The sequence below is a fragment of the Cibotium barometz genome, chromosome 1 (genome assembly GCF_041138505.1).
Source record: "Cibotium barometz isolate CiBa-2024 chromosome 1, ASM4113850v1, whole genome shotgun sequence".
Classification (NCBI taxonomy): Eukaryota; Viridiplantae; Streptophyta; class Polypodiopsida; order Cyatheales; family Cibotiaceae; genus Cibotium; species Cibotium barometz.
This window is the reverse complement of record NC_141046.1, coordinates 41,317,810-41,343,021: the sequence shown is the minus strand read 5'-3', so window position 1 is coordinate 41,343,021 and position 25,212 is coordinate 41,317,810. Positions and strand designations below refer to the sequence as shown.

Below are 25,212 nucleotides of genomic sequence, written 5' to 3'. Positions count from 1 at the left end.
GGCTGATCTATGATGTCGTTTGAAATCTGCATAGGCTGAATATTTGCCTTATTAGGACTTACATTCGAATTCCCACCTGTAAATAGAGGCAACAATGTATCAAATACATCCTATGTGCTCATACCTGTCTCTTTGGTACATGATAACAAAGGTTGCACAGCATCTTCCACAAAAACAACATCTCGACTAATCAAGATACGCTTTGATTGCGGATGATACAATCTGTAACCCTTGCTCTCAGCATTGTAACCAACAAAAATGCATTTGACAGCCTTATCATCCAATTTTCTACGTTGTTGCATAGGCACTAAAGCATAGGCCAAGCAACCAAAGACACGCAAGTGACCAATAGAAGGCTTCCTGCCATGCCAAGCTTCGTATGGAGTAATAGACTACAAGGCCTTAGTGGGACACCTGTTGAGTACATATACAGCACACATGACAGCCTCAAGCCAAAATGCATGTGGCAAAGCTTGGCTCTTTACCATACATCGTGCCATCTCCATAAGTGACCTGTTTTTCCTCTCAGCAACACCATTTTGCTAAGGGGTATATGGCACTGTACATTGGTGTTTTATCCCACGACTAGCCAGAAATGCATCAAACTCTTTAGACATGTACTCCCCCCCTCGATCAGAATGGAGGGTGCCCACAGTACAATTAGATACATTTTCAACCATAAGTAAAAACTGTTTGAAGTACAAAAACACTTCGGACTTTGCCTTTAGTGGATATACCCATGCATGCCTTGAGTAATCATCAATGAAAGTCACAAAGTACAAGTGTTTACCAAATGACGGAGTTTGCATAGGCCCACATACATCACTATGTACAAGTTACAATTTGCGAGTGGCCCGCACATAACCATCCTTTGGAAACACAGAACGCTGCATTTTGCCCAAAATACAGCCTTCACAAACATGTTTCAATGGTGCCTCAAGAGGGGGCAATGAAGCAACCATATCAAATTTCTGCAAAACGCAGCAAACTAGCAAAGTTTAGATGACCAAAACGAGCATGCCATAGTTTTGCATCTGAAACTGCCTTTTCATCAGAAACATCTTCCACACACTTGTCATAAGAATTGAGCCTATACAGCCCACGAAACAAGGTGCCACATACAATAATCGTATCACCAGAAGTCAAATCATGAACAGTACATCTGTCATCCACAAATCTGACTACAAGTCCAAGTCTAGCAAGCGCAGAGACAGACAATAGACTCTTCTTTATCCCTGGCACATACAAAGCATCTGAAAGTGTGAAAGCGCTGCCATTTGCAGAAGCAGTAAGCATAATTTTACCAATGTCCTTCACTGGGTAAGAAGCATTATTGGCACATGTGACAGTATTCCCATTAGGGACAGCCTCAAGACAAGTGAACATATCACGATGCGAGGTAATGTGCTTTGTAGCACCATTGTCAAAATACCATACATCAGAGTCAACAGAAACTGCCAAACATGCATCATGTACAGATGGGTCATACTGGCAATACACGCTAAACGCCCATTCTGTATCCTGCACAACATTTGCAGAATCTGCATTTGTAGAAGCATCCGCTATTGTGGCTGCATTTGACTCTTTCTTCTTTGCCTCTTTAGCCTTTAGCTTAGGGCAATTCTTAATAACATGATTAGTTGCCTTACAATAGTTGCACCTCATTTTTTTCTTGCCTTTATCAAGAGCCTTCTCAAACCTATTGTTGCTACTTGTGGAAGGAGAAAAAGTTGCAGACCTACTAATAGGAGAAGAAACAGTGGAAGGGGCTGCCTTACCACTTCTTCTCTGCTGGGCAGCAACAAATGCCTGATCAACTGCACACTGCCTAGCCCTGTTTTGCCTGGACTGCGCTTCTTGCAAGAGCTTGTTGACTAAATTAACATACTTGACAACATTAGGTCTATCCTCAGTAACAAGTCTCCACGTGGAAGCAAAAGTCTGATATGACTCAGGTAAAGCATCAAGAACAGTCTGCACAAGAGAATGATCAGGAATAATCTCACCTGCAGAAATCAACTGTTCCTTGAGATCTTTAATCTCAGCAAGAAAAACATTCATATCATCATCTTCTTGCATAATCTTCGATTCTAGCTCTTTACGCAGGTAAGAGATTTTTGCTTCGTTATGACTTGCATACAAACCAGCTAGAATATCCCAAGCCTGTTTTGCTGTTTTAGCTGAACGAATATGTGGGGTGATGTTACGTTTGACAGAAAGTGCAATCAAGGCGTGAGCCTACGCATCTTTACCATCCCAACGAGCTTGTTCAGCAGTGGGTAAAACAGCAGCAACAGTAGAGCTGCCAGAACCTGCAACATCCTCAACAGATCCTACATCCATAGAACTTGGACATACATCCATACCCTGCACAATGTTCCACACTTCTTTTACAACCAAAACATGCTGCATCATGTATGCCCAAAGTGGGTAGTTGCTGTCTCCATCCAGTTTGTCATCAGCAGCAGACAACATACGAAATACATCATTATTGTTATCAGCCATGGCCACTGACTGAAACTAATGCAAAAGCTACCTGTAATGAAGCAAAGACTGAACAGAAAACAACTCGTGCTATGTAACACGGTCCACAATAGAATATGTATGCATGTTTTGCAGAAAACTGCACTGTCGAAATTTCTGCAGAAAACGACGAACACCTGTGCAGAACTTGAAATGCAAAAACGGAGCCCGAAACGACCTCAGATGCAATTTTTGAGAACGCAAATCTTTTTGGGCTTATCTGCAGAGTATAGGGACCTGCAAGCGCTCGTGAAAGCTCACCTCAATTGGAGAACGTGAGTCAGAGGGTGCTGGCAATGTAGCCCTAGGAGCCAATGCCTGCTCTGATACCAATTGTTGGAATTAGGGTTGCAGGAAAGCACACAAGGCTTGGAGAAGAAGAAGCAAAAATGCACACAACACACAGTGTATTAGATTGTGTCAATGTACAAAGATAAGTTAGCCCTAGAAGAATGGGCGTATATACAAGCCGGGGGAAAAAACCTCCTAAAGAGGGAAAAAGTGCCCCGACGGTCCTAAGCGTGTTCACACACATCAATGCCTATATATATGGCAATAACCAATAACCATTTAAGTTGAATGCCATGGTGCTGATACCTAAAGCGGTGAACCAAATGCCTACTACAGGCCAAGCAGCTAAGAAGAAGTATAGAGAACGAGAATTGATGAAGCTAGCGTATTTACCTCAGATATAAGAGGTAATACCCCCTTCTTTATCATTTAATTCATCATGGAGTCCTATAAAATTGATAGATTTGACTGCAAGAGCTCCGATCCCTGGTAAACAAGGGTGAAATTTGTTTTAATGAAAAAGGGATTGCGAAAAATAGCCAATGGGAGAGAAAAATATCCAAATACAAAAGAGGGAGAATCTATTAGGATAGCAAAAGATGAAAATCCTCTCTCTATTATAGCATTGGGGTTGAGTGATCAATACAATAACCTAAGAGATCAAACTTATATAGATATGTTATTAATAGCACCAAGCCCCCACCGCCCCCAGCATCTGAGGGGGATAGAGAGGAAGAGAACATAAATCATTATCCACTTAATATACCTCTCATTTTCAAACTCCTTCCATGACATGAACCTGCCCCTGAAACTAACAATGACCAACCCATTAGCATAACATCTTCTTCTCTCCATTTTCATTTCCACACTCTTATCTGCTTAATAGACCTCTCATTTCTAAACTCCTTCCATCTCATGAACCTGCCCTTGAAACTAACAATGACTAACCCACTAACATAACATCTTCTTCTCTCCATTTTGATTTGCACACTCTTGCCCGAGGAGTCATTAATTAGCACCAGGCTTAGCAAAACAAGTGGCTACATAGAGGTAACACCACTACCTGCTCCTTTACCAAAAGAATGTACTAACCAAGATGTTTTAGAGAAATTGTCTGTCATAGAATACGAAGCTTAATCAAAATTAGAAATTTGATGTTGCGGCCCAATATATTTTCCAAGGTGCTAATGAAGGGAACACCATTTAAACCCACCACAAGATTGTTTCCAAATGCATACAGTACAACCCCCCATAAATTCCCATATATGGCATATCCAATCAAGGCACCAATACCAAAATGGGAGGAACTTATGCCCATGGTAGGGGAAGGCACACTATGGGAGAACATGGTTATAAGTTCAAAGCTTGATATCCCATAATTACAAGATTTTCTAGAGATCAAGATAGTCACATATAGGATAGCTATAACTATAGGATATGGAAAAAGGAAAATCTAGTACATACATGAGGTGGCTACTTGAAGATAGAGACACTAGATGTTAACCCGGAGATAGTCACATATAGATCAAGATAGTTTGATATAGGATAGCTATAACTATAGGAGATGGAAAAAGGAAAATCTAGTACATACATGAGGTGGCTACTTGAAGATAGAGACACTAGATGCTAACGTGAATATTGAAGAATTTGGTATTTAGCCTGAGAGGAGAAAGAAATTTCTTACAATACAAGAATATCAGCAAAACTACATATGGACATTACCAATGCAAAGGGTGGATCCTCTATTCATGCCAATCAAAAGGAGGTTCACCCCATAAAAATTCACAACTAAGCGCAATGAAAAGATTCCCATATATGTCATAATTTTCCATCGTTTGATCTATAGAAAGTCAAAGGTAAGCTCTTCTCTTATGGATACGAGCTTGGTGCATAATACCCGATCAACAATCGTTACATCATGCAAATTCCATGAAGCTCTAATCGTGGTATTGATCATGGTACTACTAACCAAAAGAAAGATGCCATAGAAAATTTTGACAAGAAAGTATTATGCTTTGACATGAATAGGGGTCCAAAAGTGTAGCAAATATTGTATTATCTATCATTGTCTTAGGTGCTTACCTGGATACATGCACATTACATTTGAAGACATGATAGACACATCCTTATGGACACATCCATATTTCAAGAGAACACTACGAAAGCTACAATCATGGAGGAATCATTATAAATTTAAGATTGGGGACGACCAAGCATTCAGGCCATGAAGAAGTATCAAGGATGGAACTTACATGAGGTAGGGGAGGATGTTAATCCTATTCAAGCCATGAAGAAGTATCAAGGATGAAACTTACATTAGGTAGGGGAGGATTTTAATCCTATTGAGGCCATGAAGAAGTATCAAGTATGAAACTTACATCAGGTAGGGGAGGATGTTAATCCCATTTTGGGCTTAACAAAGGCACTATCTACTACATTATCATGCAATAGCTCCATAAGTAACGAGTGAGTTTTTCCAATTTGTTTAACACTAGAGAAAGTTATGAAGCTTGCCCTTTAATGTGTCCAAGGAAATGCAACATAACATTGCACACCCTCTTAACTTGAGCAAATGCTACTTATTTTGTTTATTTTATGAGAAGCATATTAATTGAACTTTTTAATAAACATTTGATTTGTATATATGCATATAATAATTTTTTATGTTTTGAAATAAATTTGAATATCCTATACAGTTTAAGATACATAATTCACTTAGAAATTTCATTTACAATGGTTTAACAATAAGATGGCATAGTTAAATTTGTAATCTTTTAGTCTCAAACTAGTATTTAGAATGTGTAGATTAGTTTAGACATGGAGTTTATTAAATTATGTTATGTAAATGCAAACTTATTGATTGAGAAAGTTACCACTATGGGAAATTTTCCATGAACCTTACAAACAATGGCTTCACCGAGTCATGCTTTTGCCGAAGTTTCTTTTCAGTTGCTTGTAATACCCAAGCATGGCTCTTTATCCATCACCAATAAATTTAAGCAAAGAGGTTAAATTTTTTAAAAGAGGGCTTTACCTTGTAATGTTATCAAATGGGTAAATATAGAGAAATTTATTTAGAGCCATTTGAAAGAATAGTATTTATCACATTATCTCATATGTATTTACTCTTTTTTACCAATTTGAGAAGGTATAGGTTCATATGAAGTGTATACTTTGAGGAAGTAGAAAATTTGTCTTACATATTAGTACAAATGTTCACTGGCTCTATGTTCTTGGAGTTCTTTTAAAAAAAAGCAAGTAACTAGGAAGTCAAACTAATTTGAGCATACTCTTTAAGGTTATGCTCAAACTAATTTGAGCATACTCTTTAAGGTTATCCTTAAACTCATTTGAGCATACTCTTTGAGGTTATGCTTTCAAAGAGCATTACATAAGAATAAAAGAATTAATTAAAAAAAGAGGAGTGTGGTACACTTTGAGTAATTAAACTAGAGTTGTTCCCTAACAACCTACTTTCAAGTAGGGGCTATTCATACATATATCATATTTTATTATTAAGTTTTCTATAATGAGCAATGTGAGGGTAAAAATTGTGGTATTTTATGGATGAGAATAGTGCAAGGGTACCCAATTGATGCACACAAGGGTACCAATCAAGGTATCATGAGGGGCTATGTAGCATGAAGCTACACTGTGTGCCTATTATGCCAATTTTTATTCACCTTATTTTGGCTTAGATATGTATCGCATGATTATCACACTTTAGATATATAAAGGATAATGTATTTAAGTGTAAAGGTAGTGTGCAAGGGCACTAAGGTTACTTTTTTAAAGAAGAACCGATGAAAGCTATTAGTGGCTCCAAGGGTCTAAAATTGGAAATCGATATATTTAAATATCCATGTGAGGGAAATGGAGCCACTTACATTAAGGGAAAAATTGTACACCACGCTTGTGTCATGATCTTATGCTTAGTCTTGTGTTATCAATCTTTTTTATTATGGTGATATAATTTTGGAAAAGAATATTTGAAGCTTTGTCAAATCTCTAATTCCCAAAGTTGTCAATGGTATCAGAGCTTTCGTATACTCATGGGAAAGGGGTCTTTTTTAATGTTGATTGCTTCATAAATTCTTGTCCTTAGCCTTGAGTTATCAAGCTTTTGATCACATCCCAAAGTTGTCAATGGTATCAAAGCTTCCGTATACTCATGGGAAAAGGGGTCTTATTTAATGTTGATTGCTTCATAAATTATTGTGCTTAGCCTTGAGTTATCAAGCTTTTGATCACACAGTAATTCAATCTTGGAAGAGAATATTTGAAGCTTTGTCAAATCTCCAACTCCCAAAGTTGTTTCAATTTTTGGATTCTTCAATGATGGCTGTAAATGTGAAGATATTGTCTAACATGGATTATTATCATAAAAAACGTGTTTGACCCATGCTTATATCCTCTATCTATTAATGATCTAGATTCCACGCCAGTAAACAAATTATTACAATAAGGAAGGATCAAGTGACTCTTATATTGTGCCCTTTGTTATGGAAGAGGTGGTGTTAGTTCATGACATCACATGGATTAGTTATTTTACTAATGTGCTTAACTCACTAGAACTTAGAAAATAATGCCACATAACAAAGTAAATGTGCTGGTCATCAAAATAAAAAATAAATGTAGTGGTCATCAACAACCCACTTCCTTTTCTTAATTATCCAAGTCACAATATGATTATAGCTTGCTCTAGCCATAGATGTTGGTGGTGGGATGACTAACACATACGGTTTAACATGTTAATACATTACAATCAAGTGATAACGTAAAAATATATCAATGCATACTAGAGATTTACAAGATAAGCAATGATGGCATAACATATCTCTATATTACTGTAAAAGCTCTCTTTGACTATTGATAATCAATCATTACATTGTAAGATTATGCTTTGCGCTATACGATAATAATTAAAGATATAAAGTGACACATATTGTTTCAGTATGCCGGTTGATATCTAAGTGTGGAAGTAATAAGGTGACTAAGGTTTTTATTCTATATGGGTAATATTATGGATTAACACATGGCACACCCAATGGTGGGTTGTTCGCCGCCCCGCGAACAAAGTTTGGACCCATATGAGAATCCTATGGATAAGTGAATATATTTGGATGGAGTAACTTCTTGATTAAAGTCCTAATCAAAATATCCTATCTCGATTCTTTGCGATGTTGAAACTGCACATCAATAACTTATGCATCTGGGTACCTTCTTAAAAAAATTTAAACTTTTTGATTAAGATAAGCTTAAAAAGATTGTTGGCCTCCAACAATAGCAGTCTGTTTTGTATCTGCTTCTTCTTCTTAAACTCTTTGGAATTGCTTGATTGACTTGGCCAAAGAGTCAAAAGACTCTTCAATGTTGTGTTCAAGTTAGATTCCAATGAAATCCGAACGGATTCTCTAGTGCTAGAATAGATTGAGGATGTGTTTGAAGGGGTGGGTGTTGATCCAACGGAGAGACTGCTTGTGGTTGTCCTCTACCATAATGATGAACAATCAATTTCCATCCTTCAAGAATCTATATCTAATTTTTTCTAAGAAGTTCATTTGTATGCTGAGTATATGTGGAACATTTTTTAAGTTGCCTTTTAGATGTTTGAACGATCTTTGCACTAAAATTAGATTGCTCTTTGAGCACATTATTTATGTTTTATAAATTATCTAATCTTTCAAAAAATTATGTTTCCATCGGTTTCATTCTATCTTCATATTTGTCCAACTTCTTGATTGTAGCATTATTCTGTTTTGAAGATCTAAGCATCTTTTGGAGTTGTTGAATAAGATCTTCTTTTTTTCTATTATTCAATCATATGTGCTTAATTTTTATCCAATTGTTAGTAAGCTACTTCAAGAGCTAGCTTCTTATCATTCAGTTCTTTTACTCCGTTTGTGTAAACCAGAGCTTGCTCATGTATAATCTATAAATCTTTAAAATGCTTCAGATTTTTTGTTTCATCTACAAACTCTTTACTCTTATTGGATGAAGACGGTTGAGAGGCTATTTTTTATGTTACTATATGAGTTCCAATTGTATTCTTTGTTTGCTCTTCAGACTATTCAGCAGCACCACTAGGGCCCCTGGATCCATCGGATCCATCTTCTGGATTTTGGATTATCGAAGCATCCAGTCGATTGGTTACTATAGAAGTAAAATCCAAAATTGCTCCATATATCCATCATATGCATCATGTAAAAATTGTCTATGGCAGGCTTCATATATATACATTTTTGTGGATAACTCCTAAAAACATATGAATCTTATTTTGATTCCATCTCAGCTATCCAGCTCTTTAGAATATGCAATTAAGATTTGTCTTCCTGAGCAGTAGCCTCTATCTGATGCATGGAAAATAATTTTTGTTGATAAACTTTATTTGCCCAGAGCTCTACAATAGTATATTTCTTTTATACATCCAGAAGCTCCGCTTGTAACTTCTCTTTATCAAATTTCACCTGGCACAAATCTTGTTACATGGCCTCCAGAGATTGGCTCATGATGTGATTCTAATTTTCCAAAGTGCCAACCGGTTCTAGACGACTATAATTTTTTCCAACTTGGCATGTGTATTGTGGAGTTCAATTTGCAGTGCTTGGTTCTTCTCCTGTGAGATCTTCCATGATACCCAAATCAAGTCATTAGGAAACAATTTTGAGCTATAAGAAGATGTTTAGGTAGCCACCACCATTGTGATTTTTAAGGCTGGGTTTCCTTAGAATTTTTTGTTTGGACTGAAGCCTCAATGATGATTTATTTATGTGAAATGTTCGACTACAACTTGGCAAGTCCAAGAAATCCTTAGAAGCCTTCAGTGGTGGTCAGGGTGGAAGGTTTTTCACACTTAGAGGGTGCTAGTAATGTGTTCCATGGCACAGCCAAAAGAGTCTCTTCATCATGCAGGTTTACAGTTTCGTCCCCCAATAGAAGAATTTTGACTCGTTGAATGAAGACTTTCAATGAAGCAGCTCTAGAATCCCATTCCACCGTGCATCTATAATGGCCCATCCAATTTCTTCCCAATAAGAGCATCTTGTAAGACATTAGGTTGTGGCTTGCACTGTGATCTAGAACAACTAGGTTGCATACAAAGTTATTAAAGTTGTTACCCTCTGGCATATGCAACCTTAATTGGCCGGGCTTAGCTTCCCCCATTCTTCTTCATCCTTAATTGGCCGAGCTTAGCTTCCCATTCTTCTTCTTCCAGCTTTTCCATTAAGATTGGCTTCTTTTGCTGCCCTTAGTGTAGGGATCAACAAACAGGTCAATAGGGGTGATAGCATCTACGCCATAAACAAGGCAAAAAGGTCTTATGCCTTTTTTTATAGTTTTATAAGCTGTACGATAAGCCCAAAGAGTAGTTGAAAGCTTTTACTCCTAGTCTGTGTTGTGCGAGGCTTCTCAACTGCCTCTTTTGTAAGGATTCAACAAAGGACCTTTTTGGTACTTTCAGCTTGTTTGTTCACTTAGGTGTTGAGTTCCTATGGATTACCATGAAATTATCTAAAGAATGCTACTACCTCATTTAGGAAGTGCAAACCTTGGTCACTACTAAAACAATCTCCAGCATGGACAACCAAATCTGGTGATGATGTTTTCATAAAGAAACTTTGCCACTAATTTGGCATCAGGTGTTACCTTAGCTTCCACTCATTTGGTATAATAGCATGTGGCCACAATGATGTAGCAAGCTTGGGTATGGCCGTGGCAGCAAGACTAATGGGTTCTACAAAGTCCTACAAAGTCTATACCCCCTTTAACAAACAACTATAAGGACATGATGAAAGTCATGGGCATACTGTCTCTATTTTGAGTCACTTTGGCACATATCACATCTTTTGACAAATTCTGCTACATTCCCAAAGAGGGTAGGCCACCACCACATAATAGCCTCCAAAATCCTTCGTGGTATGATTTCTACATTAAAATGGCCTCCATATACTCATGCATATGCTTTCTCCTAAGATTTCTATATAATGATCTTCATGGATACAAAGCCTCAAAACATTACTCTTACCTTCCTTATACAAGTAACTAGCTACTATGATTTCTTTATCCAAGGGCAAAAACCAATGGATAAAAATGAGCTATCTCATGACTCAAATTTGGTACTATGCTCAAGTGAAATAAACAGGCATTAAGTAGGTCATCTTCCACACCTATGGAAGCATCACTATTAGGAACTCGAGACAAATGGCCAGCCAAAACATGCTGAGAATCCTTCTTAATCATAACCATAAAGTTAAATTTCAATAAGATCAACAACCACCATGGAGTGATATAGCTAGTGGCACAAAGTTTGTTTACCAATACAAGAGGGCTTGGTGATCCACAAAGAACACAAATTTGTTAGCAAGAAGGTAGTTTTCAAATTTCTGCAACCATAGCTAAACCTTATCTTTCCATGGTCATTGCCATGATACAACCAATGGGGAAAATGCAGAGGCATCAATGTGCACGTCAAAAATCACATCCCATCTTGGTGGCTTAGGAGTGGGAGCTAAGGCTAATGCTTTCTTTAGTTTTTCAAATAATTCCTTGATTTCATTAGTCCACACAAAAACAATAAGTAACCTATAAAGAAGTCTTCCCAATTCAACATACATGAAAATGAATCCTCTATGGTATCCACAGTGACCCATAAATCTCTAGACACCCTTAAAGTTAAGGGGTCTTGGAAGCTCAAGAATGACCTTGATCTGACTCTCATAAGTGGATATGCCATTCCTGGAGATAATGTGTCGAAGAACTATACCATGGCATCCACATAAACTAACACTTTTTGGGGTTAAGAGAAATCCAATATAGCCTGCATAGATCAAACCTTTCCTTAAGGCAATCTATGTGTTCCTTTTAAGAGGAATTCACACACAAATTGTCTATGAACACTTTTAAGCATTTTCGGAGGAGATCTTTGAAAGTTGTACTCATAAGTATTTGGAACCTGGTAAGAACATTAGTAAGTCCAAAGGGCATGACTTTGTAAGAAAAAATAACCATTAAGAAAGCTGTAGGCCTCTTTCCTTACTACTCTCTCTAATTCATACTTAGTGTAGGGGAGTGGGTAGGTATCCTTCACTACTATGGTAGTGTTTACCTTCTTAATATCGATGTACATAACCACAATTAGGGACCCATTCTATGTGTTCAATCTCATCGACAAATCCCACATCTAAGAGTTTTTGAATTTCTTCTTCAATGAGCCAAGCATATTTTGGATTCATTTCACGTGGCCATTGCCTGACAGTCTTGACTCACCCACAATCTGAATTATATGTATTACTCCTTTCATGTCAAAGTATCACCATGCAAACGGGTCCCCATATACCTTGAGAAGATCAATGAGATCTTCTACTTCATCAGGTGATTGGGTCTTTGGCTATATACATAGGTTTGGATTCCTCCCTAGGGTCAGCTAGATCTACCTCCTTGGTGAGCTCTAAAAAACTTCTTCTAGATTTCTCCCAAGGAATTGCTTAGCCTTGTCACTTCGAATGACTCTCTCTCCTATGTTGTAGTTGTGAAAATACTCAAAAACATGCCTTGAATTTCCTTCCTCTTCTTCCTTTGCCAAATCTTTCATCCTAGCTTTGACTTCTCTATCTTTTCTTGCCAACTCCTAGTTCCATTTCCACCTAGTCAAATGGCTAAGTATTTTCAATTATTGGGGTTGAGCAGGTTTAACCTTGCATAAGAAGGTAGGCATTAGTGTTGGTTGTAACAAAGCCAGCTAAGGTCATTTTCAATCACATGGGGTTCTTATGCAAGAATTTTGAAAATCCCACCAAGAATTTTTCAAGGCAACATGCATAGCCTTGTAAGGAGGCTCTAGGGTTTAGAACCAACATCCAATTACTCCATCCAAGGTCAAGCCAAAGGCTAAGATTTGGGTAGGTTTGTCACTAACACCTACACCTTCACACGCTTGCTCAAAAACTTCTAAGTAGTCCAGTGCATCATGTGTGCTGTTTACTTATTTATCAAGCTTATAACTTGTTGAGCTTTTGACATGTGTTATTCTTGAGATTATTTAGGAGAAACAAGTGTTATTCTTGTCCTCAAACCTTGACCCATAGCTTCCGCAAAGCTAGCATTTCTAGAGAGATTGCTGATCCAAAAGGAGATATTGGTGATACTCGAGGCACCATATGGTTTAACAAAATTTCAAGCACATGAGGTGGAATATATAGAGGTCTTAGTTATGGTGACCATTCTGGGTGAAGGAACAACCATACTACTCATGGGTATTCCAACAAACGCTCTAGGTCTCAGATTGGTCCAATTTGAGGGTGTAGAATCCTAAAAATCCTAAATGTTTATCCTAACATAGATGAAGCCTTAGCTAGGTTTCTAAGGGATCATAATTTGATTGAGAAGTGTGGGGATATCTTGAACTCACTTGAATGTTAGCCAATCCTAGCATGGTGACCTGAAAGTTGGATGCTTCCGCATGTGAGTTTGGGGGTCAAAAACAAGAGGATCAAGTTTATCCAATAAAGCTCTCTTCAAGGGGCCAGTCATTGGCATCAATGATTAGCAATCCATCCATTAACATGATAGAGATCCTCTCTCTTTCTTAGCGCATTAGCATGAACTACGTGTGTCTCTCCCATGAGGATTTTTGGGTGGTAAATGTTTTCGAACATGTCAGTGTACATCCTAAAACCATCTCAATTAGTGAATCTTCCAACCTTGGGGTCAACCAACTTTTATGGATTTACCCCTTCAGGTTGCACAATCTCATAGATTTGCTAGTTGCCATCCACATATATCCAATTCATGCATGATTGAATCTATTTAAGGATTCCAATCAACCACCCACCTGTGGACATAGAGGTTTCATTCTCAACACCAAGTATTTCACCAAATGGCAATAAGAAAAACAAGCTTTACACATGAGTCTAATCAAATGCTAAGGTAAAGCAAGAGTGCTCCCAGCAACAGTGCTAATGGAAAGCCCAAACACACCATACTCACTAGCACAAGACTAACCAAGTGAAGTGCACTTACCTTTCTCTTGTCGTGGGAAACTTGGATGCTCACCCACCATCTTGGAGAAGAGGCAACCGCGTTAACGCTAGGCACTTGAGAGGACCCACCTCCCGTTGTCACCGCATGAGTTTTCTATGTAGAGCTTGGGAGCCATAAGAGAGAAGAGACCATGCTAGCCTCTCAAGACAGCAATTCTCTCTCACACTCTCTCACACATCGACTAATATGCAAGCCAAAGAAGGCGAGTGGATCACACACTCACACACAAGTAATAGCATGCACATAAAGAGGCAAGAGGGAGAGAGAACTTGGGCACAAGGAAGCAAGAGAACACTCTCATTAAACACTCAAGGGATTCTCCCTTTCTCTTGGGTGTTCACACCTAATAACTAGTTGGATGCCATGCCCAACAAGTTGGATACCCAACTTATTGCCTAACCATATCTAGGCTAGTCTAAGCACACATTGGGTGGATGCTAGCTCTTTTATTTGGCCCAATCATCCCTTGAGTATTAAGTGCAATCACACAAGAATTACAAGGATTGAAAAGACTTATTAATTCCCACTTGGGTGGACAACACATTCTTGAGGGCAAACAAAGATCTTTTAAGTGATGTATGTACATCCTTTGGTGACTCTCAAGTGTTTCTACCTATTATTAGCTTGTTGTAGATGGCTTGTCTTCACTCATGGCCAATGCACATGTCCATTGTTGTAGACCCGTTGTTGTTGATGCATGTAGGTGGTCCTCATTAACCTTAGGTTAACACATTGTAAGGCCTTTTATTCATTTGTATCATCCATTCTATGGAGTGGTGCCTTATGGGATTGTGAAGGGGGAAAGCTTTGTTGTTCTATATATGGAGTGAGAGGCTTAGTTTGTTGTGTAGGAAAGGTGTTGATTGGAGTAGACAAGTTGCCATTTTGTAACTTCTTGTGTCATGCTCATGGGTCCATGAGACAATGGTAATGCATCTAAAGTATAGCTAACATACATATTGGCATGAAAAGGAAATAAGAAACTAAACACAAAAGTATATGTGCCTAGGTATGTGAATTCATAATGATGATTAAATGAAAAGAAAGGGTAATCCATTTTGATTACATGAAAAGAAAGGGTAATCCATTAGAGGATAATCCATTGTAAAATTTGCATTTGAGTAGGAACATTATCTAAATCTATCCGTAAAGGCTTTTCTCGATGCCTTTGCATTGAGAGTCTATATATCAAGTACAAGGCATGGGGTAACAAGATGTCTCATGTAAATCTTGGTTGCATGTCATTGTGTGGTTCTCTTAGGCTATTTAATTTGAGCCTTGGAGTACTAGGCACACATAGCCATTACCTTGGCCCATAGGTCATTGTCTTTACCATTTTGTATGGTTGTCTTGGGCCATTTAATTTGAGCCTTGGAGTATCTAGGTACAAATAGCCATTACCCTGGCCCATAGGTCATTACCTTTACTATATAGCCATAGCCCTTTATCATAGACCAATCAGTACCTCATACAATACGCTCTATATCATGTGTAGAGTGTCATTTCTTACTTTTGGCTCCCCTAACATGTAGTACAAACTCTACACATCTATGTGAAATACAACTTTGACTTAAGATCTTCATTCTTACTTTTGGCTCCCCTAACATCTAGTAACAAACTTTACACATATGTGTGAAATACAACTTTGACTAGAGATCTTCCTTCTTAGAAATTACTTGAGAAGACAAGAAAAAGTTGCATCTTCCCCTTGAATTACTTGAGAAGACAAGGAAGGTTCATTGGGGGCTATGTATTCAAACTCCCAACCTCCCTTTAGAATTCAAACAAAAATGTATATGCCTATATGAGTTCAAACATTAGAGAGGTAAAAAGTGAAGAAATTTTGTCATTTAGGCTTCTTGCCTTTCTACACATGGGACTTTGTGCCTTTTTCTACACGTGGCAAAAGTCATCTCTACCATTTTGTTTACCAAAAAACCAACCCTTCTCACTTTTTTCTTTTGATCACTCTTGCCCCTAGTGAGCCATCTCACCATCAGAAAAGTATTTTTATTGATTGCTTTCCACACCTATACTTTGAGAACTCTCGGGCATAAAAAGAAGAGTACATGTGAAATAGATTTACATGCTAAAGTATATATATACACACATTGCTATTGAAGTGTGAAAAATTATCACTTTGGTTTTTAATTAAGAATCACTTCCATGTATTTTTGGGTAGAGAGAGAGAGAGAGAGAGAGAGAGAGAGAGAGAGAGAGAGAGAGAGAGAGAGAGAGAGAGAGAGAGAGAGAGAGAGAGATCCTAACTCTGACAAATATGGTATCTTTTTTGTGGTGTTTTAGGATGGTGGGAAGGATTGTTTACATGATAGAGTTTGCATGGAAAGTGGCAATGATGCATGCTCCATGTAGGACTTGGGTAATAGGTGAGGTTAGGAGAATTCATGGGAGAAATGATAGGTGTGGGTGGGGTTGAGAGCATCCATGCTACATGGAGGACTTGGTAATAGTTTTGGGAGACTTCATGATAAAGGCAGGAGGGGGGGTTAAGAGCATCCATGCTACATGGAGGACATGGGGAAAGGAGTTGAGGCCACTTAGCTTTACCTTCTCTTTATTATGGGAGTCTAGTTAACATGAGGCATTAAAGAGCTCAATTTTATGCAAGACAACAATTTTGTTAATATGATATATACCCATAATTATGTTAATTCAATCAAGTTTAGATAGAAACGCTATTAAAATTTTAAAACTTAAAGTATTGTTCCATGAGACCTACATATAAATAAATGAATTAATTCAATCAAGTTTAGATAGAAGTGCTGCTATTTTTTTAAGTTAAAGTATTGTCCCATGGGACCTACATATAAATAAATGAGACATGCTAATCTTTATGTTGAACTTGTTAGCCTCTAGCATCTGGGAAGTCCTGGTGTGAACAGTTTTACTCACACGCACTTTTTACCCTATGCTAGTAGGGGTTTTTTCCCTGTGTGAACACATTGTTGGGCATGTTAGCCCTAGGATTACAAGTATCTTGTACTCCACTAATTTCTTATTATTCTATTGAGTACTTCAAGCTATCACATCTCATCTCTCTCGTTCACGCCATTCACTTCAAGGGGGGTTGTTAGCCTCTAGCTTCGGGAAGTCCTCGTGTGAACTTACTCACGGGCACTTTTTACCCTGTGCTGGCAAGGGTTTCTTCCTCGTGTATAAGTATCTTGTACTCCACTCATTTCTTATCATTCTATCGAGTACTTCTAGCTATCACATCTCGTCTCTCTTGCTTCTGAGCTTGATATGACTCTGTGTGTGTGTGTGTGTGTGTGTGTGTGTGTGTGTGTGTAGCTACTCCCCCATCCAACAAAACTTGGTCATTTAGCATGACCCTTGATCTTTTTTCTTTTCTTTATGGCACAAATACTCATCACTTTTTCTTTGGAGTTATTTTGGGATTACATTATTCACACCAAGTTGGAAAATGAAAGGTATCTACACAAGTTCTCATAGAACGTACACAAGCTAGTAATCTTTTGTTGGTTCTAGTTTCAGAATAGTTGACTTCTAAACTACTTACTCTTGTTCACTTTTTCTATCACACCTCTTTCACTAGGTGCATGCATACGAAAGTTTCACATGTTGGCATGTGATACTTTGATGGATTTTTATTTGCACTCTCAATCTCATGCTTCCCCTTTTTAAAGTTTTTGTATGTGTATTTGGGGGGGGGGGGGGGAGGGGTAGTGTGTTGGGGGTAGTTTACATTAGCACTCTCCATGGGTTCCATGATCCTTGTACATTTCTTTTTTCACAGGAAGACATTTTCATTTGAATGGGCACAACTAATTTTCATTTGAATGGGAAGACATTTTCACAACTAATTGTGTATAATACATGGCATTATATGTTATATAGTTAATCATGTCATTAAAAAACAACCTCTTTTGAAAATGACAAATATCCCAACAAAGTTAAAGTGCTCACGTCATTAAAAAACAAGCCTCTTTTCAAAATGACAAATGTTTCAACGAAGTTAAAGTGCTCAATGGGCTAAAGACTACTTATCCACATCCTCTTGGGGGGACACCTCATACTAAGTGTGTGTTTGCATGCAGGTGGGCACGTAGGTTGCCATGCAGGTTCGCATGCAGGTGGGCACGTAGGTTGCCATGCACACAACTTAGGCGTCATCATTTGATCTCCATGGCGCTTGCTTCCACACTCCTCATCTCGGTGATCCTATGACGATAGCAGTGTGCAATGCTTGCCCTTCAAGATCACAATTCGGATCAGGGATGCTAGTTGCCATGGACATCAAAGATGGTGACTCAACTTGTGATGCTCAGTTCTACCAAAGCTATGTAGGGTGTACACTCCAATCAGCTAAGCGACTAACTTGTGGGGTTCGTCCCGTGTGGTGAGTAGTATGGTGTGCCGGGTGAAATTCCCGTGTGTGACTAGGAATGGAATTTGACCTCATGAAAAATTAAATGCAAGTATTAACCCATCTTTTATATTATACCATCTATTCATGTTAAACCATCTATTCACATGTTGTAACCCTTCACCAACACCCTTGTGTATATTACATGAACATCTTGAAGTGCTAACTCAAAGTAGTGGATTTCTACGCATGTTTACCTTTATTATGACCACAGGAAAGGACACGACCATAATGTGTGAGTAACAGGAGCCCACCAAACTTTCTTGTATCAAGCTCTCTTATTTAAGCTAACATATTAAGGGCATAATATAAATTAACCAAACTTTTGCAGCCTCAAAATTGATACTCCAATCTCACTACCCAAAAAAGAGCTATTGGTTTACATATCTTCACCTTGAATAAGGTGCCTTTCTTGAAATCACTTTGTGTTATCCCTCATTAAATATTACAAAGAGCTCCAACTAGGTGCTTTTTGAGGCACCACTCTTCAATCTCCTTGCTCCATGTAGCAGTTACTTTGGGTCCTTTTCTCTGTTTTCATCAATATAATGCTCCATTCAACATGGGATCCAACACACATTTTGCAAATAAGGACCTTAAAGGCATCTAATGCCTTGTAATGTAACTTTGAGTCTCTAAGAGGCTTTATCTTTTCTTCTTGCACACATTTAGCCTCCGTTGATATGACATCAAAGGATCCAACACAGGATTTGCAAATAAGGATCTAAGAGGGAGCCAAGTCCTTGCAGGAAAGCTTTGAGAGGCCTTATTTTTGGTTCCTTTCGAGGGGAGCTTTAAGAGGCTTTCCATATCTTTGGCTTTCTTGTATGAAAGCTTTAAGAGGCGAGGCCTTATCTTTGGTTCCTTTTTGGGGGAGCTTTTAAGAGGCTTTCCATATCTTTGGGTTCCATGTAGGAAAGCTCTAAGAGGCCTTTTCTTTCCTTCGTGGACACATTTGGCCCATAGCATTGATTTTGTTTTTACGATACAACTGTGCGGAGCGAGGGGAGGGGAGATTCGAACCCGCAACATTGTTACATACCTGAACATTGTTATATATTCCTTTGTAGTGATCATCTTGCTTAAGTTAGAGGTAGATGGGCTTTCTCCCTATCATTCTTGCCACTAAAAGAGCTAGCTCATGTGAGTTGAACCGATCCCTGGCTGCGCATTCTCCTCCCGCTTACTGAATGAATTGAATGGTGCTAGGGTTTCCTGCCGCAGGTCTCTGCATTTCTTCTTCTGAATCCTGCCGGAACGCGAGCTTCTCTGCGGATCTCCGTCGGTGATTTGCAGTAAAAGTTTCTGTCCGTGCGTAAGATGCTCGCCAGTTCTTCGCCTTGTCCGGCAGAAATTGAGCGTCTGGGACTTGGAAAACGCAGGTGCAGAGCTTCTTCTTTTTCTTCTGTCCTGCTGGTTTGCTGAATTTCGGATGGCTCTCGCTGGGCCGCCGCTGGCTTTCCAACCGAACGATCAGGAGGACGTCGATTTCTTCGACCAGCTTGCCAACGATCTTGGCAATGGAGATCGCCTGCATCAGAATTGCGAGCAAAAAGAGGAAAGCTTCGACGAGGTCTTCTCCAAGCTGACCATAAGCGGTGCAGGGCCTGTTGTGGCCGCTTCTGAGATCGCACAGGAGAATGGAAGAGGTGATGCTGCAGAAGATGAATTCTGGCTGCAGGAGACAGGGCTCAGCAATGGAATTGCGCCGGATACTTTCGCCGTTGCAGCGAATCCTTCGTCTGGGATATCCATTGCAGCTGGAAATTTGCCGGAAACTGATGCCGCGAGTCCTTTTGGTGCCCTCCCTTTTCCCCCCTCAGAGACACACTATGGCGATCCTCAAGACGACGCCTCACATCAATCTTCTATCCCAAACTTAGCCATCGGTGAAGAGGGTATCGCTTCTGATCTTGACCTCCCCGATGGTGCTCTTAAAAATGTAGATGCAGAAGTTACCACCAATGCTTCAGTGGGATCCCAATCTTTGCAGTCGGATCTCGCATCTCATGAAGTCACCAGACCTCAGCCTTCAATACCGAACATCAAAGAGTTGCAATGGAGCAGCTTCAGCGAGGTCTTTACTTCTGAAGAAGGACCTGATGCCTTTGGCGACCTTCTCTCAGAGCTAGATTCAGGGACAGGGGCAATCCCTACTCTGAGTTTTGGAGTTCAGCCTGGTTATCAATTTGGCTCGTCAACGTCAGCACCTTTCGCAAGCAGTAGTTCAGTGTCTGAGTGGGGGGTTGAAACTGAAAGCCATGCCGTCCAGAGTAGGCCTGCTGGTCCTGCAAGTTCGGGTGATCACATTGCAGGGGCACAGCTACATGGTGTCTATGGCATTTTCAATGAACAAGGGACACGTCACTCTGAGGTAGAGTCAACTAGTCCTGCAGGTTTTGGCTATTTTAGTACAGGTGAACAGCATCATGGTGACCATGGTATGGTCAATGAACAAGGGGGGAAGGGGCAGGTAAATGTGAGTGATGCAAAATTCTGTGATTACAGCAGCGAAGGCATACAATCACAAGGAGCTTATGGTCTTTTTAGTCAACAAGGGGTACAAAATCAGCTAGAACAGTCCAAAGTGGTACCCACTGAGTCAGTAGCTCAAGATATATTATCAGGAGGCGGCGGCCAGCTCCATGAAGGTTCATCCATGACCAATGGCTATTATGAGACTCAGCAGCAGGTTGGTCAACCACAATCTTGGGAGAATATGTACCCTGGTTGGTACTTTGATTATGCAAGTAATGAATGGAAACAAATCGAGGGTTGGGATTTCAATACTGGATCAATCACAATGGAGGATCAGGTTGTTGGAAGTACACTCCTTAGTCACTTTCCTTCCAGTGCAGCAGATTCCCTTTCTTCTCAGTTGGAGATGAATCAGACTGGTGCTACAGAGCTAACTTTGCAGACTGGTCCAGGACAGGTTTCTTTACCTGAACCAGGATATGGAAGTGAGATCCTTGAACAGCCCTCCCATGCAGGTTCAACCTGGGAGACTAGGCAAGAAGAGGTTCCTTTGTCTGCATCAGGATCCATCAAGGGAGTGGAAGGTCGTGATATGGATGTGCATGAACAACGGACTTCTGATGATGATTCAGGGTCTCAGCAACAAATCAACTGGGAAGAGCAATATCCTGGTTGGTATTTTGATTATCAGTCTCAACAATGGCAGCAGACTGCAGTCGACAGCAGTCAGTCATGGGTACCTGGTCAGGACAATAACATAGAAGCAGTACAAGTTGCAGAGGACTTGAGTCATAGCATCAGTTCCTTGTCAATGCCTCAAGGTGTTTGGATGGAACAACAATTCCAGCCTGAACATCAGCATGAAATAAACAAGAATATGCACTGGCCAGAAAGAAGTGACAGTCTATACAACAGTGGTGGTGACAACGCTACCTTGGTTCAGGATATGTCATTCCATGCTTGGGAAGCATCTGCTGTGGCCACTAACTCAAATGATCTTGTTGTTGCTAATACTGACAAGGTGCAAGAGGCTTTTCAGTTTCGCAATGATGGTTCTGGGTATGAATTTCAAGGTTATGCAAATGGTGTTCCTCATTTTTACAACCAACTTGAGACAGACTATACACCGGTGAAACAAGAAACACCTTATGGCAACCAATTTTCATTCAATGTTCACCATCCACAACAGTATTATCAGTCACATAATGCTCCTGGAACAGTCACAGAAGGTTTGCAATCTTCCGCAGGACGCCCATCACATGCTTTGGTAGCTTTTGGATTTGGTGGGAAGCTCATCACAATGAAGGTGTGGTTGGGCACATTTTGCATGCTTTTTGTAGAATGGATATTGCCTGAATTGGCAACTAAAACCTATTTTTGCCAAGCGCTTTACCTCTAGTTTTAATACATGAAGCTGGCTGTCTTTCCAGTCTTGTGACTACATAGGTAGGCTCATTGCTTTTGTTTGCAACTGATGAGTTACTGTCTAACTATTATCATCTTGCAGGCAACATCTGGTGAGATTCCTGAGGCAGTTGTTTTACATGACCTGAATCAGTTAGTTTTAGCTGCAGACAGCAGCGGCCGAAACAATGGAGTTTTATATTTTTCTGCTCTCAATCGTGGAGGGTTAACTGGCCCTCTAATAGGAGGCGGGATTACGGCCAAAGAATTATTGAGGTGGGTTGATGATCGGGCTGCCCATTGTGAGTTGGAAGATCCTTACTGCACAAGTTCAGAAGCTCTTCGCATACTTTGGAGTGTGTTGAAGGTTGCCTGTCTTCATTATGGCAAATTACGGTCTATGACTGGTTCCTCTAGCCTTAAATCACAGGTATGACTTGCTGGAAGCTTTGCCTTACTGTATTATTTTTTGACGACTAGTGCCTTTTGAGAGTGTGGATAGAGAGCAATATGCACTGGAGGACTTATGCACACTCAAGCACACACAAGTAACTTACTCTAAACTTGCATTATACACATTTGAAGAATGTACAAGGGAAAGTCTGAATTACGAGGTGATCAACACTCTGATCTCAGTCCAAGTTGCAGAGAGAAAACACATTGCCCAGATGCAAATGCTGGCTAGATCAGGCTTCTTTTGGGCATGTTCCTGGATTCATCTAGGTATATATTGGATTCTAACATGAAAGGATCTCCTCTTATAACCAGTCTGAAGATGGACCTGAGGTTGCGTTAGGAAGGTTGCTTTCTGCTGCGAAGAGCCAGAGTCACTGGAATCAGGGGATTTCTGCATCTCCAGATGCCTTGCAATCAGTGCCCTCGGAACATCAATTACAGGTGTTTCACGAAGTCAAGTTCTTTATATTGCTTCTCAGCATATCTGACTTGGAGGTGGTGGGCAGCCTTTTTTCAGGCCGGACTGATGAAACTTTTTTTTCGTAGGCAATTGCACTTGAAATGAAAAGGAGTTTGATAGATGGAAAAAGGAATGAAGCTCTTCAACTTGCACAGCAGGGTCAGCTGTGGGGCCCAGCTTTGGTTCTCGCATGGCAGTTGGGAGAGAAGGTGAGTGGAAGATTGTATTGGTTATTATTTTTTCCCTTGCTTCCTTTCACTTTGGCCTCCTCCCTATTCTTTCTACCTTCCCTTTTTTCAGAAATCCCTTAAACCGAGGTTAGTCCAAATCTCTTGAATGATTTAGCTCAATCTGGCATGCTGTTGAGAGAGCAATCTTATGTTTATGTTGGTACTGCAGGCATATGCAGAAACAGTGATGCAAATGGCTCGACAGCAGTTTGTGCCGGGTTCTCCTTTGCGAACATTGTTTCTATTGTTTGCTGGGCAAACAACAGAGCTTTTTACCACTCAGGGTTTGCCTTCTCCAGCAGGAGCTGCAGGTCCTTATTTACCGGGTTCCTATAATACTGTAAAGGTATTGAACTAATCTCCTTAAGCTTGATAAGTTGGAAAGGAAGTCCATGTGTGCCTGATTTTTTCATGCGATTCCAGCTTATGGGTTGTCTGTATCAGTACAGCAAGCACTCCTTCAACAGGCAAGATGACTGTGTGACATGTGTCCTGTTTGAAACAAGACTTGGCTTCTCTAGTTCATTTGTGTCTCCTTAGCTTGTACAGTAATCATACTAGTTACAGCTCAGTATACCTTATGGGTGGATGAATGCATGTGGACTTCTTATCACCAGGGTGTTGAATTCAAATTAGGTGTTAGGTGGACTCAGGCCAGGCCGCTGTCTACGGGAGCCATTCAGACTTTCAAGAGGTGGGGTGCTGCCTTCCTCTACACATCAATTCACTCTTTTGGTGTTTGGTGAGAACTGCTGGCACTGCATCAGTATGTTAACAAGGATGGTGAAGCCGTGCACAACAAGGGATCGGATGTGGGTGCCTGTCTGGTAGGACATGGAGAGCTTTATCTAGTTACTAAGGCCTGGTAGTCAGTTTGAAGATGGCAAATTGAGTTCTTAATAGTTGGTTGGCTGCCTCCTCCTCGATTGGCAGCACCCGAACTATTGGGTGATGCTATGTTCCAGATGGGTGAAGATGTGCATTCTCATTACTAGGCTTAGGATGATAAGTTGCTCAACCATTGGTTGAATGCGATGGTACCTCAATGCGTTATGAAGTACGCGGATTTTATAAAAGTCCATAAGGAATAGATATTTGGGGAAAGATAGCTTTACTTTTGTATTGACATACTACATTGCTTGCACTTGTAGAAAACTTAGCTTAAGCTAAGTACACAGTTTTGATAGCTGTTCTTTAGTAGATGTCATTTAAAAAAATAGAAGCCGTTGCTGTAATTCTCATAACTATGGATTTGTAGAACAGGAAAATTTGACTTTCATAAAACAATGTGTGCCTGATGCTTACTTTCTACTGCTTTGTGGCAGTAAAATGGTACAGCCTTTTACTTGCTCTGCTTGGTCATGCTGTGCAGGACAGTGCTGGAGGCATGCTTGGGGACTGGTTGGGTAATTTATCCATCATTGCTGCAAACCCAACTAAAGGAGATGAGCAAGTGATTACACATCTTGGAGACTGCTTATGGAAGGATCATGGCGAGGTTTGATACATGCCTGATTTGCTGTCTCAGTCGAGTCCTTGATTTTTAAGTTGCCAATGAGTAGATTTCCTCCCATCCTTGCAGTTACATGCTCAATGTACATATGTGGTTTTTTAGTGTGCATATCGACATGGTCAGCTCATGCTGACAAAATTTGCAGGTTGCCGGAGCACATACATGCTACCTAGTTGCTGATGCCAATTTTGAGTCCTTCTCTGATAGTGCCAGGCTGTGTTTAGTTGGTGCAGATCATTTCAAGTGTCAGCGTACTTTTGCTACTCCTACAGCAATACAGGTAAAGGTTGGTTTGTGCATTTGCTCACGTTTGCATGAAGTTCTTCATCATTTAGATGGGCTTGAAGTGCTCAAGTGAAACATTCTGGATACAATACAGGTAAAGGTTGGTTTGTGCATTTGCTCATGT

At 39.9% G+C, this 25,212-nt stretch overlaps 1 protein-coding gene across 1 annotated transcript in view; it reads left to right on the top strand.

The window, feature by feature from the left end:
• Positions 1-19,346: 19,346 nt before the first annotated feature.
• LOC147642011 (protein transport protein SEC16B homolog) overlaps positions 19,347-25,212 on the top strand; it is a 76,145-nt gene continuing 70,279 nt past the window's right edge. The window contains exons 1-7 of the mRNA XM_086802140.1: positions 19,347-22,046; positions 22,248-22,574; positions 22,913-23,041; positions 23,147-23,269; positions 23,460-23,636; positions 24,663-24,788; positions 24,949-25,083. Coding sequence (XP_086658266.1) covers positions 19,695-22,046; positions 22,248-22,574; positions 22,913-23,041; positions 23,147-23,269; positions 23,460-23,636; positions 24,663-24,788; positions 24,949-25,083 — 3,369 coding nt within the window. The 5' untranslated portion in view covers positions 19,347-19,694. The remainder of the gene's footprint in view (positions 22,047-22,247; positions 22,575-22,912; positions 23,042-23,146; positions 23,270-23,459; positions 23,637-24,662; positions 24,789-24,948; positions 25,084-25,212) is intronic.